Below are 16,659 nucleotides of genomic sequence, written 5' to 3'. Positions count from 1 at the left end.
CTCTTGCAACTAGGAGTAATAACAGTGAAATATTGGTTGCTAGAATGGAAGTGTAATGAGAAAAATGTTGCCTGGGCAACATTCATCACAGAGTGAGATCCTGTGAAAAAGAGATAAAAGACCCTGGAAAAAGAAAACCAATGGAAGTGAAGAGAAAAAAACAAGAAAAAAGAAATACTCATCCCTTGTTACAGTCTAGCAGAAACTCTCAGAAAAAGAAACTACAAGATTACATTAAGTAATGGCAAAGAAAAGTACTGGGAGAAGTTTACATACCAGCCTGCATAACGTGCAACAGAAGACAATTCAAACAGGTGACTAAAGACATAGAAATATGATGAATCTGATGAGATGTAACTTGCAGCATATTCCTCACCTGTAAAGATAGACCAGAATAAGCAATATGAATCAGTTTGCAAAGTCACCTCGTTAAGGTAACAGGGGATAAATTGTGGGAAACCAAAGGATTCCAATGAATTAAACGATAATTTCTAGAAATGCAAAACGAGCTGGTGTGAATACATTTCACCTGACTACTCTTAATAGGGCATAAAAAACAACTGGGAATGCAAAAAGATTTAAGTATGGCAGATAGAACAGGAGACTTAAAAACCTTCCAATATTTTGAATACCAAAGAAGTAGTCAACAAGACTCCTTAGAAAAGGTAATGGTAGATAAAACAAGATCTTTTTCAAAACACCACATCAAAAAACAGGATATGATTGAAACAGTTGGATAAAGTGGGTTCAATTTCCTGATAAGATAAGTGTGCCATTTACATTGCTAAATAGCTGTTGTGGGTGAATAAAGAGATTGAGCCAAATACAAAGCAACTTTAGAAAGTTAAACTCTGATGTCATGCAAAGGACAGCACAACATCCAGTTATGAAGTTTGAACTTCTGAATGTCTGAGTATAAAATGTTAAATCAAGGTTACTGAAACAGAGATGGCCAAAGAGGAAGAGATAGAGGCAGAACCTGTTGAAGGTACAGAAAAAGAGGAAAACAGTTGTGTCAGCCACTACTGGGCAACCAATAGCACTCAACATGGAGTGGATCAAACCATAATCAGAACTCTGTATAACAGATAAATTGGGAGGAAGGCTTACAGTCATGACTGAATATATCTATTGCCAAAGTCCAAGAATGAGGTACCAAAGGACCAAATACATTGCAGTTGAAAGTTCCAATGAATGGTAAATGAGTTAATTATTGGAAATATATATAATTATTAGAAAGCCAAACTGTAAGAAAATTAATTGGAAGACCTCGTGAAGTATCATAAGAAAATGAGGTTTGTCCTAGATAGATGATCTGCTATTAAATTCATTACTTCACAGAAGACATCAAGCTAGGAGTCTGATAAAATAGGAATGAGCCCAGTACAGAACATCCAAAATCCAAAAACAAAGGTATTGAGAATGTGTGCTCCCTTGACAAGAAATGTAAAATACCACAGTGAAATTGTTGGAATAAATGATGCCTATTTTCCTTTGGCAAGTGAAGCAGACCATGAACCATTGCCAAATGAACAGCAAGGAGCTCTAAAATGCTGATGTGGAGAAAAGGTGCATCATCTGTCCACAGACCCTGGAATTCCTGACCACTGATATACACACCCACTCCTAAAGTAAGTCATCCATGAAAAGAAGAGCCTCAGAATAAGGGGAGAAAGAGAAACACTGATAATAGTGTGGTTATGATCCAACCAACACTCAAGATCTAATATGGATGATCCATTGGATTGGAGGTCATGTCCTATTGATCACTCAGTGACCACTGAAGGGACAACATGTGTGTGCCCATCCCACAGGAATGAGAAATTTGATGGATGGCTATATCCCCCACAAAAAAAGAGAGCCATCCATATAGTAGGAGGAGATGCAAATAAGAGTGTGTCTCCTACCTCCATAGCCTGGAGCAGGATGGGAGTTAGCTGAGCCTGACTCAAATTTGAAAAGACCCCCAGATGTACAATGTATTGAGTCTGCAACAAAATTAATTTTTGCATTCTCATAAAAAATTCAGCCTTGGTAGCCTTGGAAAGAAAGACCTGGGTGTGCTTTTTGTGACCTAATAAGATGGTGCTAGAAGTAAAAGTAGACAGCTGTTCATATAATAATATGTGCACAGGCCCAAAGACAGACAGTGATGAGAAAAAATTCTTACTACTCTGCAGAAAGCATATGATGCAGATGCCAGGCAAAAGGTCAGAAGCCTGAAATGCAGAGCCTGGCCCTTCAGCACAAAATGTATAAACTGGCAGAATGACTTGGCTATGGAAATGTTAACCAAGGAGGATCCAAAGATTGATTGAGATGAGAAAGAAAGATGATTGGATGCCAATGTCCCATCTTTTGGGACACAACAAAAAGATGGAAATAAAATCATGGAAGACAAGGATTTACTCTCTCTACTGTCTCCCTTTGATTACCTAGCCCCTTACAACTTTGGAACAAAAAGCAACACTGCAGACTTTTTTGGAGGTAGAAACATCACAGGTCAGAAGAATAAAGGATAAGATGTGAACTGAATAACCAATCTCAATGCCAGAGCTAAGAAAAACCATGGATTTGTGGTGAAGGAAATCTATACTTCCAGAAAATGATATAGCTGTGTACCTACAGACTATACTAGTACAGAATAGTAACCAAGGTTGTTGGTGTCAGTCTGTCTGAGCAAAGGAGCCATGAGGATAAGGACAAGATCTATTGTGTGTATAAATATATCAAGGGACAATGTATATGTGCTTCCAGAATACCTGTAAACAGCAATAAATGGATACAAGGAGCCTTTCATAACTAAGTAGGTAGATGAATGCCGTCCAACAAGACATTCATAGATACCCATCCCAATAACGCACAAACCATGAAAACAAAGAGAAAGCAGAAGCTGATAATCTCCCTATTGTGAAAGTCAGCAATGGATACTATCAACATTTTCCACACAAACGTTGAAGAAAAGATAAATATATCAGTATAGTACTGAGGGTCAGATGAATGCAAGAAAACTGTGATCTGTTCAAACTGATCATAGGCTTCAGTCTGGAACCCCACATATCCAAAAAGGGGCCCAGATTTTGCACAGCTAAATAGACATCCTCCTTGTGGTGATAAGTTAATGCGTACTGTTCCAACAAATGTGGGGGGGACAAGGCATAGCTATCCCCTTATATAACTGAGTGGCAAAAATCCCAGCATGAGTGACAATATCGAGTGAACTAGGGAAAAGAAAGTAGTCACCCATAACCTTTTTGCCATCAAAGAGGAAGATATTCAAAGATAACTGGAGAAAGCTCCAATCCTCATAAACCAGAGTGAATAATTGAAAAAAGAAGCAGGAGAGGATTGATCAATATTAGTCCTGTAAGAATCCAACCTAAGGAAGGTGCCAGAAAACTGATTTTAAATTCCACCCAGAATGTCCTAGATCACCAAAAAAAGCATCCTCAAAACCCTGAGGAGAGATACCCTAAGTTCTAATATATGTTCCCATCTCTCAACAAATCAACAGCCTCAACTAAGAGTACCCCCAAACCTTTGAGAGGTGTACATAACAAAGAATACAAAAGGGTCATTTAGCCTTCAAGTTGGCAACAGAAGCACAAGAATTCATGGTGCAAAATAGCAAAATAATTTTTGGTAAAGAAATTATAATTGTGCAGAAATCCACAATACAATACTAAAATTGTAGTCAATAACATAAATAAGCACAGCATTTCATCAGAGAAAATTATGACCAAACAGTTTGTCATGAAAAAGTTATTACATTATGTGAGTGAGGTGCTTATATACAGTACTAGGATAAAGGGCTCATTGATATAGGTGGACAATATTACTAGACAAATACTGCCAAGGGCATTTAAGTGGGATATAAATGACTGAAGCAAATGAGACCAATGCTTCGATGGGCAAAGTTGAAGGTCAAGGAATATATGTCAGTGTCAGCAGAGGTAAGTGTGTTTTGGAAGACTTATTTGATCTAAATGAAATTCCCTAAGCACCCTAAATATTTGAAACAAATTCAGTGACAAACTTATCTGTTAGTATTTCTACTTTCTGATCAGAATAGCTTTTGTTTCTGGCTGTTGCATGAAACAGTCCATCACAACCATGATGTATATATTACTACTGTTACTCAATGGCATATACAGCAACTCTTTCTAGTGTTGCTTCAACACAGTACTACTGTAAGCTGTATCCATGCTGTCTCTGTCATCGAACTTTCTGCTTCTAATAAAGGTAATATAATTTACATCAATTCCATACAAATCTACAGCACACAACCTAACAAACTCATTCTTTTACACTCATTAGTGTCTTCTTACTATCTAAAGTGCATAACTATTAGAAAGATGTGAAAATAAAGGAATGCTTCTGAATGCAGAGACTGTGGATGTGCCAATTGTAGCCCATGTTTCTGTTCACTAATCATGATTCATTGAATGACTGATTTCAAACTTGTATCTTTTGCCTGTAAAACTTTAAGTTAAATGTTTGACCACATCAGTTCTTCGCTGTAACATGGATTATATTTTACATTAGGTTATTTTTCTTTCCTATCTCATACTTCTTTTAACAGTGTTGAAATTCTTCATTAATGCAGGGTTACTAGGATAGTGCATAAGCAGTTACATAGTTCCATTGTGGGCAACACATGATTTTAATGTCTTACTCCCAAAGTTTCTATTGTATTCTTGCTATAAGACCCTCTGAATTTTAAAAATTTACCAGCTACTTTAATTCTGTATGACTTGTATGGTGTTTAAACTTCTGTCCACTAAAGAAATGTCTTAGTAGTTCTTTCCATAATTTACAATATTTCCTTCCTGCAGCATTTATTGTCTTGCTGTAGTAAGCAATTACATATTTTTTTCTGATTTGTACTTGTGACAACACTGCTTCCATGCAAAATCACTAGCATCTGCATCTGAATGGTTCTTCAAGAACTTGGTATGCTAATACAGGACTAGCTGTTAATATTTTCTTCAGTTTACTGAAAGTTTTTTGACAATCAGCAGTGAAACAAAACTGTTTTTTTCAAGTAACTTGTGAAGAATATGAGCCTTGAGCAGTGTCAGAAAATGGTTTTACAAAATAATAATAATAGTAAGTTTATTTATAGTTAAGCAATAACCTACACAATAGGTTATATCTGTGCCTACCACACGTATCAAAACCCAACATTTAACACTACGAACCCAGACTTACCATAAAGTCACTAGGATCATGACAGAGTAAAGTTAAAAAATTCCCTTTCCTCAAACAATTTCTTGGGCTATTCTCGACAAACGTAATCATAGACAGGATATATACACTCCTACTCTGCTGACCACGTGACTCATAAGACTCACCTATAGATGGAATAATTCAGAGCTCTTGGGATTATATTCAATCCAGAACGTTTTAAGCCCATCACTGGCATTATTAGAGTTCTTCCTATGTGTGATTACATTATTTAAGGATTTAAGGAGATAAGTATGATGTTCTAGGGTGGTTCAGAGAAAGCACACTCCCATAGTCACTGAAACACAGCAGATGCATTCAGTAATGCAAATGGTAACACAGCAAATTGCTACAATATATTTACTGCAATGAAAATGGTCTTTTCTTATTACCTTTGTCCCTTTGTACATCTTAATATCCAACCTTATTATTTAATGTAGAAAAACTATTTTAATTCAAATAAAGCATTCATAGTAAAGTCAATAATTGCCAATGTGCAGCCATTCACCGTCATAAAATCAATCACTTTGCAACTGTCCAAGCAAAATCTTGTGAATCCATCTTTCTTCATCACAAACACAAAATATGATAACAAAAAACTAGTACTCAGTTCTATTACTCCTTCTTACTTCATGGCTCCCTTCTCTTCAGGAATCTCAGCTTGTTTGACATATAGGAGTCAACTTCCTAACTGATGTATTGATGCTACATTGCCAGTGGTACTCTTATGAGATATTTTACTTGTTCAGCCTAAGTCATCACTCCCACTGGAGAAGGTATCATTATATTTCATGAGTAAATTACGTATGTTGTGCAATTCATCAACTGTAAGATTTTCATACCTCCTATCATACAGCTCTTGTTAATTAGGTGGTAAGCTTTCCTTTGGTAAGGATTTGACATCAGATTCCTTAGAAATGCCTCAAAAGTGATTACTTCTGATGTTCATTAATGTAGAAGTACTACCTTTACAGTTACACATCAAAACTTGACTCAAATTTCTTAAAATCCATGAGCAATTTTTAAACCAATAATTTCTCAGGACACACTGGAATGTTTGACTCAATTATGTCTCACTCACTAGATGTAAATTTATTCCTAATAAATTCTAGTATAAGTATTTTACTTCTTGGCAGTACAATAATTGCCCTCATTGTCATGATTGGAAGTAGTAATTGTTGTAGTAATTGTTTTATTGTTCACAAGGATTTCCTCATCAGAAATTGTGATGCTGTCTGAAGCTAGCCAAAAGTCACATCTATGTCTCCACATGAAATACCTGATATACCCACTCACTCATTGTCAATTAATCATACATCATGAGATGTAGAAAAGTTTTTCACTGTAAGAATATCTTCCAAATTTTTCCTTTACTGAAACTTTATGCCTACTTGCTATTTGCATCAAGACTATATTCAAGGTAAGTAAATAATTCAATACTAATTGACCTGATTGTCCCATAACTTCTAGAGGGTGCTTTAGTTGTTTATCTGGGACTTTAATGGATTCAAATTCCATTGCCAACTGGAAAGTTTCCTTTAAAGATGCACACCTTTTTACTTCAGCCTAATTCACATATCCTCATCTTTTATGATAACATCATTGAATTGATCACATGACAACAAATCCATCATTTCATGTGAGACATTCAGGCAGGATGATAACATCAAGTAATGTTTTGGAACAACATGGGATTTACTGGTTCATTTCAGCTCTTCCATCTTCTAAACTAAATAAAAATAATTTTAAAAAATCTTAATGCCAATCCTTATCATTCATATACTTTCAAGCTTTCTCTTAAGCTCACTGCCTCCACATCTGAAATCAACCCATTACAAACACCAACAACCCAGTTAGAAAAATTAAACTGTTTTAGCTGAATCAGATCCCCCCTAACTCTTACTTTTTCAAGAGAAAAATTTGAGAATTTCAATCCCGTCAAACATGACAATCCCTTTATCTCAGAAACCATTTTAGTAATCCTTCCATGAACTATTTCCAATAATTCAATATCTTTATTGAGGTAAGGAGCCTAAGACTGAACACAATACTCCAAATGTTGCCTAACCAGTGGCATATACAATGAAATTATAACCTCTTTAAACTTGTATTCAATATTTCTGTGCATACCAACTAAAATCCAACTTAAACTACCACTATGAACAGCACAATGCTTGGATGGATTCAGAGACTGGTCAACCATTATACCAAAATCCTTTTCTTTCATGATATTCTTAAGGTTATTCCCATCCAAATTATACATATAATCCAAATTATGATAACCCATATACAATATCTTGATTTATCACAATTAAAACCCATTTGCCATTTATTTGCCCTACTCACTAAATGTTCTAAATACTCTTGTAATATCAGCTGCATCCTCCAGCAATACCCAAGACCTTGATATTATCAGAAAATTTAAGTCATTTATTGACCATTCTTTCATCTATTTCACTGATATAAATAAAAAAGAACAAAGGTACTAACACTGAGCCCTGAAGTACCTCACTTGTAACATGCCCCTAGTGGCAAAGTGATATGTCTGCAGACTGATACCACTTGAAACCAGATTTTGATACCTGTAGTAGGCAGAGCACAGACAGCCCATCATGTAGTTTTGTGCTCAATTCCAAACAAACAAACACTTGTGACATAAATCCAGTTTGTCAAACCCCATCAAACCACTATTCAATCTAATTTGCTAACATATCCTGCACACTTACAAGCCTTTTATGTTGCACCATGTCAGATACAACAAATTTACACCCTCATCTACGAAAGCAATAACCTTTTCAAAGAATGTTAAAAGATTTATAAAGCAAAATTTTCCTTTAGTGAAACCATGCTGACTATCCAATAAAAATATAAACTTTGTTAAAGGACATTGCAAAACATCTTTTATCAAACTTTTCAAAACTTTTCCCACAACTGAAGTAAAGCCAATAGATCAATAATTACTGGGACAATTTTTTATTACTTCACTTGAAAAGAGGAGTTACACATTAGCTAACTTCCAATCCTCTTGTAACTGTCCACTATTCAAGGACTAAAAAAAATAGTAGCAAGCAACTTATATATCTAATTTTTAACCTCTTTCAAAACCCTTGGAGAAATATTATCTGGCTAAGGACCCTTATTATTCTTTAAACTTTCCAATTTTTTCTTAACTAGTTCAGAATTAATGCAGTCACCTTGTTCAATCTTGTTTTCACCTATCAACTGTTCAAAATGTAAAATACTGCTTAAATTTTTACAAATCTTCCCCAAGTTTGTCTAAGATTTCTTATTTCCACTCCTGAACTTTTTTCAGATAATTCCTTTTAGTGTTTCTCTCTGAAACTCTTGCATAAGGCAGCTACCAATAGTTGAATAATTATGGTTGTCAACTGAAAGGTTGCTTAATGTCATTAAAGATGATGCTTTTAAAGTGGACAGCAAGATAAATTGCTTGTTGTTTACTCTTTTTTACCCACCTTAGAGATTATTTCAAACTGAACCTGATATGCCTCTCATGGTACCTTTCCATCATTATCTGTTAATATCTCAATTGAGCAATTTTGTTTAACTGACAAGCAAAATTCTGGAACTGGATTGACAGCAACATGGCAGAAGAAATCCAGAAAGGTCCTGTAGTTATACAAAGGACAGTTCTAGTGATAACAGTTGTAGATCAAACAGTTTATCCTATTTCATATTTTACAGAAATTGGTGTTTTAAAGTGGAATCCTTAAGTGGATGCAGAAAGAGGTGTGACTGGTTTGATCTTTGCATTTCAAATTAATTTATTAAATTTTTCAAAAAAGTTCAAAAAAGTCTAGCCTCTAGAAACTGTGAATCAGTTTAGCCAAGTGTGGAAACAGTTTTGAGAGATTTACTGATCTAATAATATGTGAACAGTTCATGATCAACTGACATGTCACTGTTAAAAAAAGAGCTCCAAAAGACAGGGACAAGACAATCAAGCTGGAAGAACAGTATATGAAAAACCATAAAGGGAGAATAACTAGCAAGTCTAGGAATAATCAGTTACCATTGAAACCAGTGGTGGCTGCTAGAAACACAAATTCACCAAAGACAACAGGAGATACACAGAAAATTTGGAGAAGAGGTTATGTACTTGTTATCAAGTAGGGCATATTGCAAAGGAGTGCAAATTCATCACTAACAAACACAAGCATCTTAAGATCTCAACATAAAGAAACTGGAGCTACTTACAAAGATTATACTGGTAAGAAACAAGAAAAGATTGACTGCCACCATGGATGCTGCTGCCAGAAGAAACAGAATGGAAAAAACTTGTCAGATGCACTACAAGAAGGAAGTGCTATTTCCAGAATTGGTAAGTGCACAACCGATGATCAGCTCAAGTTAGAAAATTGATTGAAACATGTGTCAAATATTGAGAAATGCCAAAAAATCATACCATGCCATAGATGAAGGTTATGTTGAGGACAAAAAGTGAAGGTCCCATATGTATCATTTTGAAAATAGGTGGAGTGCTAGCTGTTGGTTTATATTTGAATTTATTGTCAACAAGTCACAGACACCTACCTTAGAAGAATACTGAGCCCAATAAAAAAACATTATATATTTATAATATTAAGAAATAAAAGCCTTTAACTAACATAACATCTCACACCCAGTAAAGCTGTTTTGATATATCTGGATTAATAGTCTTTTCAGGTCCTCTGTTTTGTAATTTTAATTCCATTTTGTACTGTGCTTGACTTTTTCTTGAGCACTGTCAGAGTTTCTGTGGTGTAGGGTTTTTATTCTGCACTTTCTTCAGCTCCTGTGAAACTACATTTGAATTGTCACTCTTATATTTTAAGAGGCTGGTTACTTTAGTTGCTCCTCTAAATTCTTACTGTCTGGTATGTTTCCTATCACCAAGATGTAAAGTGGTTCCTTGATACACATGGCCTCAAGATTTTTTACATAGTATGGAGTAACAAACTTTAGTTTTGCCATGGCAAACTTTATCACTGTCCTATCACATAACACACACCGTCATAATTTACCAGTCACCTGACCATTAGATACTGGACTGATTCTCATTGTTGCACTATTGTACCCAGTGTCTTGCAGAACCTTCACTTTCTCATTTCCATTCAGTTAATATGGTGATATATTACCACAGACATGCCACAAACTGAAATACAATTTTTCTAATGTCAGGTTTAATTCCTCTGAACTTCTGATGAAAACCTCTTCAGTAAGTTCAAATCATTTTAGTAAAGCCACTTTTAATTTGTCATAATCCATGACACTTTTTGATGTCAAGCCTAGGCTCTTATTCTTTCTATTTCTAGTATTTCATTTTCTTCTTTCTCAATTTGTCCCTTCTATATCTGTGTCTCTCTCTTTAGTTCACTTAATTTAACAAACTCTAGTAGTTCACCATCTTTTAAACATACTTGAGATCCTCTTTCTTCTCCTTTATCAAAATCTGTTGACAAGATTGTATAACATAATTGTAATATCTTCATTATTTTCATTACTATTACAGTTGTCATTCATTATTTTCATTACTACTACAGTTGTGTGTATACAGGCCTACTGATTTCTGCTGTCATTCACATTTTCTTCTATTGTCACTTACCACTATATAATCCTGGATGTGGCTTGCCAACTGTTAGTTAAAGACTTTTACTTATATGTTTTGATAGAATAAATACATACTGTATGTTGTTGTTGGGATTAGGATTCTTCTTCAATAGGTGTGTGTGACTTGTTGGCCATAAATTTGAAGATAAATAAACAGCATACAATCTACTTGTTTTCAAAATAATATACATTTAAACTAAATAAACATATGTACAATAAATTCTTTACATTATAAAGATCACAGGTATATCATAAACCCCATAAAAGTTTTCTTTTCACGGTCCACTTAGACCTATTCAATTGCTTTAGAATTTGAGATAACAAGCCAAACTTCTTCTATTTCTATTGCACTAGTATTCCACATATAATTCACTTACACTGTTGCTGAGTCACCACAGTCAAACACAGCTCTTCCAATAATCATCTGGTCCTCATATTTGAGGTATTCCTTTTGTCAAAGTGCACTGAAGCTGGTTCAATTACTTTAAAACTTGGTGAGAGTCTTATGTGTGTAGTTCAATGGCTGTAATTTAACTTCACTTGAACCTGCTGTATTTTTTGTTGCCTTAAGTGAGTATTGTTACATGACAGAATCTTGTAGTTTGAAGAAATTTCTAGGCCTCGACTTTACAATATATATATATATAGTTGACAAAGTGAATACGAGAGAAGTCAGATAAAGTTAAGTGAGTGACAGTGAAAGAAAAAGTTAAGTTAGCCTCTGTGCCAGTTTAGTTATAATTTCTAAGGAAAGAGCTTTTCACAGTTTGTATTGTAACAACAGGAATAAAGAGAAATAATTCATCTTGTCAAATGGGTTCTAAAATAACTGAACCAACCAGTGTGGATTCTGACAGAAAAAAGAATTATTTAAATCTATAAATTCAACTATATAATGCAATAAAACTTATTCATAAATATGTTTGACTTGTTGTGAATATATTATTTAAAACAAGTGTGCTGTATGCTGTCCATTTATTTTTAAATTTATAGCCAACAATTTACAGACACTACTGTTAAGAATCTGGCCTCATAAACCCTGACAAATATTAAAGATATCAAAAAAATTGGAAAGAATTTTAGTTAAACCTAAAAGCTAAGTTTGAAAATAAATAAATTAGATTATCAGAAACACAATTCCAAATTTATATGCTATTTTAAATCCGAAAAATAAAGAAATATGATGAGATTAGTTTAACCTACAATAAACTAAACTGTTATATTTGTGGGAAAGGTTATATTATGCTGTCCAGAAATAAATGTCACAATTCTTACAATGACATTTAGAAGCTGAATATTGAGTAACTTATCATTGGTTGGTTTTATCCAATGTTTATCACTTACAAGGTGTCTTCATTGTTTACTGATTCAGCTCTACTCAGAGTAAGTTTTACAACCACCAAGGCAGCATTGAACAAGAAGGACTTTCATCTGATTTTCCTCTATGACTTTAAACTTTGACCAAAGGCTACTAAAACTGCACGGAACACCAACCAGGCATTCAGCCATGGATCTGTTACTGAATGTACAGGTTTCAACATAGAGATAAAAGTATTAAAGGCCATGAAGATTGTGAAAGGAAGACATTCATAGATAGAAATACATTAGAAGAAGCAGTTGAGACAGAGCATCATACAACAGCACATGAGCTTGCAGAAAAACCAAGCACAAGCAAGTCAAGCACTTCCAACCACCTGAGTGTGATTGGAAAGACAAAAAAGTTGGATAAGTGGGTTCTGTATGAGCTGATTGAAAATCAACAAAATCAATGTTATGAGACCTATCAAGGATGATGCTCTAAAATTTGAATCAAGGTTCTGCCTCATCCATCTTATTCCCCAGACCATTCCCCTACAGATTTTCATTTTGTTGAGCACTTTGACAACTTTTTGAACAATAAATGTTTTCAAAACCAGGAAGCTGCAGAAGAAGCTTTCAAGAAGTTCAATGACCAGTGAAACTCTGATTTCTACAGCACAGGCATAAACAGCATTGTTACCTGTTGGCAAAAGTGTATTGAAGCAAATAGTGCTTACTATGATTAAAGCATGTTTTACAACACTGGTTTATACTTTTTCTAAACTTCGCACTTCAAAAATGGCATATATTTTTGGACAACCCAATATTACACACACTAATTATATTATAGAACTTACTGGAAAGAAAATATTTTTTATAAATGCTAGATTTAGTTGCAACTGACAAAATGTTATTCATGAATTATCTTCTATTTTTTGCAAACAAATACATGCTGAAACAACAAACACTTATCTATTAAAAGTTTTATGGTAGAAAAAAGAGAAAAGTTTTACATTGTTAAATAGGTCTTGTTATAGAGAGACTTACTTTGGAAAGTGAGGAGTATTCTGGAAATTACAAAACTGATATTTATGCTTTTGTGTATGTGCAGTTTTATCTGTATATATTAAATTAGTTTTTCATTTTAGTTTTTAATTAGTGAATAGTTTTTATTTTTATAAAGTTTCATTCCCACATATATATACATATATTATGTCATGACAAAAACTTAATCTTTATTTATATACATCACACTTACTTGCTCATCAATATTTGAAAGTTGCAATTTTTCTTCTTCAATTTCTTTTTTATAATTGTCTTGTTTTTCCAACAATTTTTTTAACTCCTCTGTGTACTTTTTATCTTTAGCTACATTCTTGGTTGACTGAACTAACTGAAGCTTAAGCTCTAACTCTGCTTTTTCTTTTTGCAAATCCTCTATAATTTTCCTACAGGAAAGGAACTAAATTTTATGAACTTTGTCTGCATCTGCAGCTATTTCAAGATATATCTAGTGCAGGACTATTTTTTTTATCAGTTTAACTTCAAGGGATGTTATTTGATAATTTACAGAGACATTAATTACGATGATCAAAGAGAAATATGAAATTTTTATACCATTTTACTAGTAGATATTGCTCACACATTTACACACTTACTTGCTTACACTATATAATTTAAAAGACTAGCATTCAATAAGCCATCTTATGATCTTAATAAAGAAAAACAGCTAGTATCAAATGAAAATTCTTCATTTTTAAACATTTCATGTAGTGGCTTTATCAGGAATTACCCTCTGCTAGTACAGCAGTAAGTCTACGGATTTACAAACTAAAATCAGGGGTTCAATTCCCCTCGATGGGGTCAGCAAATAGCCTGATGTGGCTTTGCTATAAGAAAACACACACACTTATCAGGAATTACTGGTTTTAACAGAACAACTTTACTGTTTCTTCTGACCTGTTAAGTGATCATATGCATTAATTTATTATCAAATATAAATAATATAAATTATAAGAATAAAACTAGATGTAAAAAAATGTAGTACCTTGTACTGTTATCACATATAATTCCAATAATGTAAGTATTTATACATTAATTGACAATGTTATATAAACATGGTCAAATTTGAAGTTTTTAACACTATGTTAAAATATCAAATCAGACATTTTCAGTTCATACTTGCAGTTACTGTACAATAAAACACATTAGTAATGAGTTTCCTAGACCTGTTCTTTAAATCTCTTCCTTCTGAAAATTTCCTATGCTGGTTAATTAATTACCATTAACATTTTCCTAAACCAAAAAGGTATTTCCAATATATACATATCTTCTCTCACAACAAGCTTTCTCAACTTATACTGCTCTCTATTAATGCAACATTTCACTTGCTACTAGCTTTGATACTCCCACTTACCATCACATATGTTAACATGAGAAATGTGCATACTGACATGTAAATGATTATACAGCAACCTTCCATTTGCATGTCAGTGTGCAGTGTCAAAAAACTGTCTGTGAATGAAGATATCATATTGAAAATTCATTCTTTGCTGTACAGGTGTAGGAATATCAACAGATGTCTTCCCAACATCTTTTGAACTACTTTATACTATTTATATAAATGAATGTTTATAAATATACATAACACAAAGCAAAGATAATGTCTCATCTATTCTATAGTAAGAATAGCTTACTTCTACAACACCCTTGTATATTGATCCCATAAACTTAAAAACACTGTTTAGATGCTACTTAGACAAAAAGAAAAGAAAAAAGATATTGATAAGTACATTAACCTGGTGCTAAATACAATGTGTATTATTTGAGGAAGTGGCAAGTTATTATTATTAAATGTAATATTTCATCAGTAAAGGGTTAATATTCTTCTTTTTATAACATATTTACTTTTTGAAAGTCTTAGACTTATCATTGTAATTTAACAAACAATGGCTCACAAGAACACTGCATACTTCTTAAACAATTCTTTGCTTGAAATACTTATTTTCCAATTCACTAATGATTGGTTTTGAATGTACAGGTAAATTTTGTGCAATGTTTACTGAAAGAAAAAACTAATTATTAATTTAATAGAGTTTTGTATTAGTTATTGGCTCATTAAATCTAGTTACTGCATAACTATTTCAGTCTGCATACCTAAAAGCACAGTATATATTTAAATATTTACTTTTTTTAGGTGCTTAATGCAAGTAGTTTGTAACAGTTAAAAATATTTACAAAATCTATATACATCTTACCTTTGTGATATGCAAGCATATCATGTTTTCTACCAACTTTATTGATACAGGAACTTACAAAAATGTTTGTTACCTAATTTACATGTTGTAATGACAGGTAAATGTGGTCCAGAAATTCATTGAAGTTGCCTTATTGACACTTGTTTCATTTTCTAGAGTAATGTCTATTTTGCCCAAAAGGATATTGATAAAACATATACTATGAATACCGTACCACTTTCTAGTGACAGTATATCATAAACGTGTGCACAGAATAAAAAAACACAGTGAAAGAACAGATGTATCTTTGTTTTAGAACTTTTAGATTCATGCTTTGATACCCACTACCTGTTAAAATGCTCTTAAAGTATATTTAAAACTTCACTGAGTGCTCATAAAAGAATTTATGTTGATATCCTTATAAATAGTTCATACAAAGATGAACTAAATTAAAAATGTTTCTTAAAAGTATTATTGTATATGTATACATCATGTTTCTATCTTCTTACAATATTTATTCCAAATTCATTCTTTCTTCTAAATATGTTTCAAGTTACCTTTGTTACTCTGTGGATGATACGTGCTACAGCCCAAGAGGAGAATTGTTTAATACGACATGATGTTAATTAAGGTTGTTAACAAGTGTCCTTCAGTAGCTGTTTGAGTAATATCTAGAGGTTACAGTCTCCTATACTGTATTGAGAATGGTCAGCAATGTGGGTAATGCATGTTGCTTGGAGTAAATGTAAGGTTTCTTGTAAGCTATGAAACACTGCATATAGTGAGCTAGTACATTTTTTCAACATGAATGGTTGGACAAGAAGATACAGCAAAAGCAACTGTCATGTGTAACTAAACAGCATGCACACACAGTGTATTTGTGTTTCATTATAATAATAAAGATTGTGCCTTTTGATTAAAAATGTATATCTTATATTTTATTTGATTTTACATCAATTTAGCCAGGAAGAGGTGTAATATTACTGCATAACTGATATGCTAATTTAATCTTCTATAATCTAGAAGACCTATCAGATAGAGCTGCACAATTAATTCAGTCTCACCTGTACATACCACATTTTTAAAAAGATAAATTCCTGTTACACTCAGCAATGAGAGAATTCTGTTGTTACGATATGAATAAACATGATATATAACTCTTTAGACTGTGTGAAATATGAAAGAAACTGAAGTACACTTATTCAATCTCCATTCTACTGTGCAAACAAGTATTTAATAACTTCATGGAGATATCTGTTTTACCTTTAAACAAATAATTATTTCTAAA

The 16,659-nt window shown here is 33.2% G+C and overlaps 1 protein-coding gene across 5 annotated transcripts in view; it reads right to left on the bottom strand.

Moving 5' to 3' along the window:
* Positions 1 to 16,659, bottom strand: part of LOC143243908 (coiled-coil domain-containing protein 63-like) — a 76,874-nt gene that overhangs the window by 47,785 nt on the left and 12,430 nt on the right. For all 5 annotated transcript variants that reach the window (XM_076487683.1, XM_076487680.1, XM_076487681.1 and 2 more), the window contains exon 3: positions 13,394 to 13,583. In XM_076487683.1, the coding sequence (XP_076343798.1) occupies positions 13,394 to 13,583 (190 nt within the window). The remainder of the gene's footprint in view (positions 1 to 13,393; positions 13,584 to 16,659) is intronic.

The sequence above is a fragment of the Tachypleus tridentatus genome, chromosome 2 (assembly GCF_004210375.1).
Source record: "Tachypleus tridentatus isolate NWPU-2018 chromosome 2, ASM421037v1, whole genome shotgun sequence".
Taxonomy (NCBI): domain Eukaryota; kingdom Metazoa; phylum Arthropoda; class Merostomata; order Xiphosura; family Limulidae; genus Tachypleus; species Tachypleus tridentatus.
This window is presented reverse-complemented; position numbering and strand designations above follow the sequence as displayed.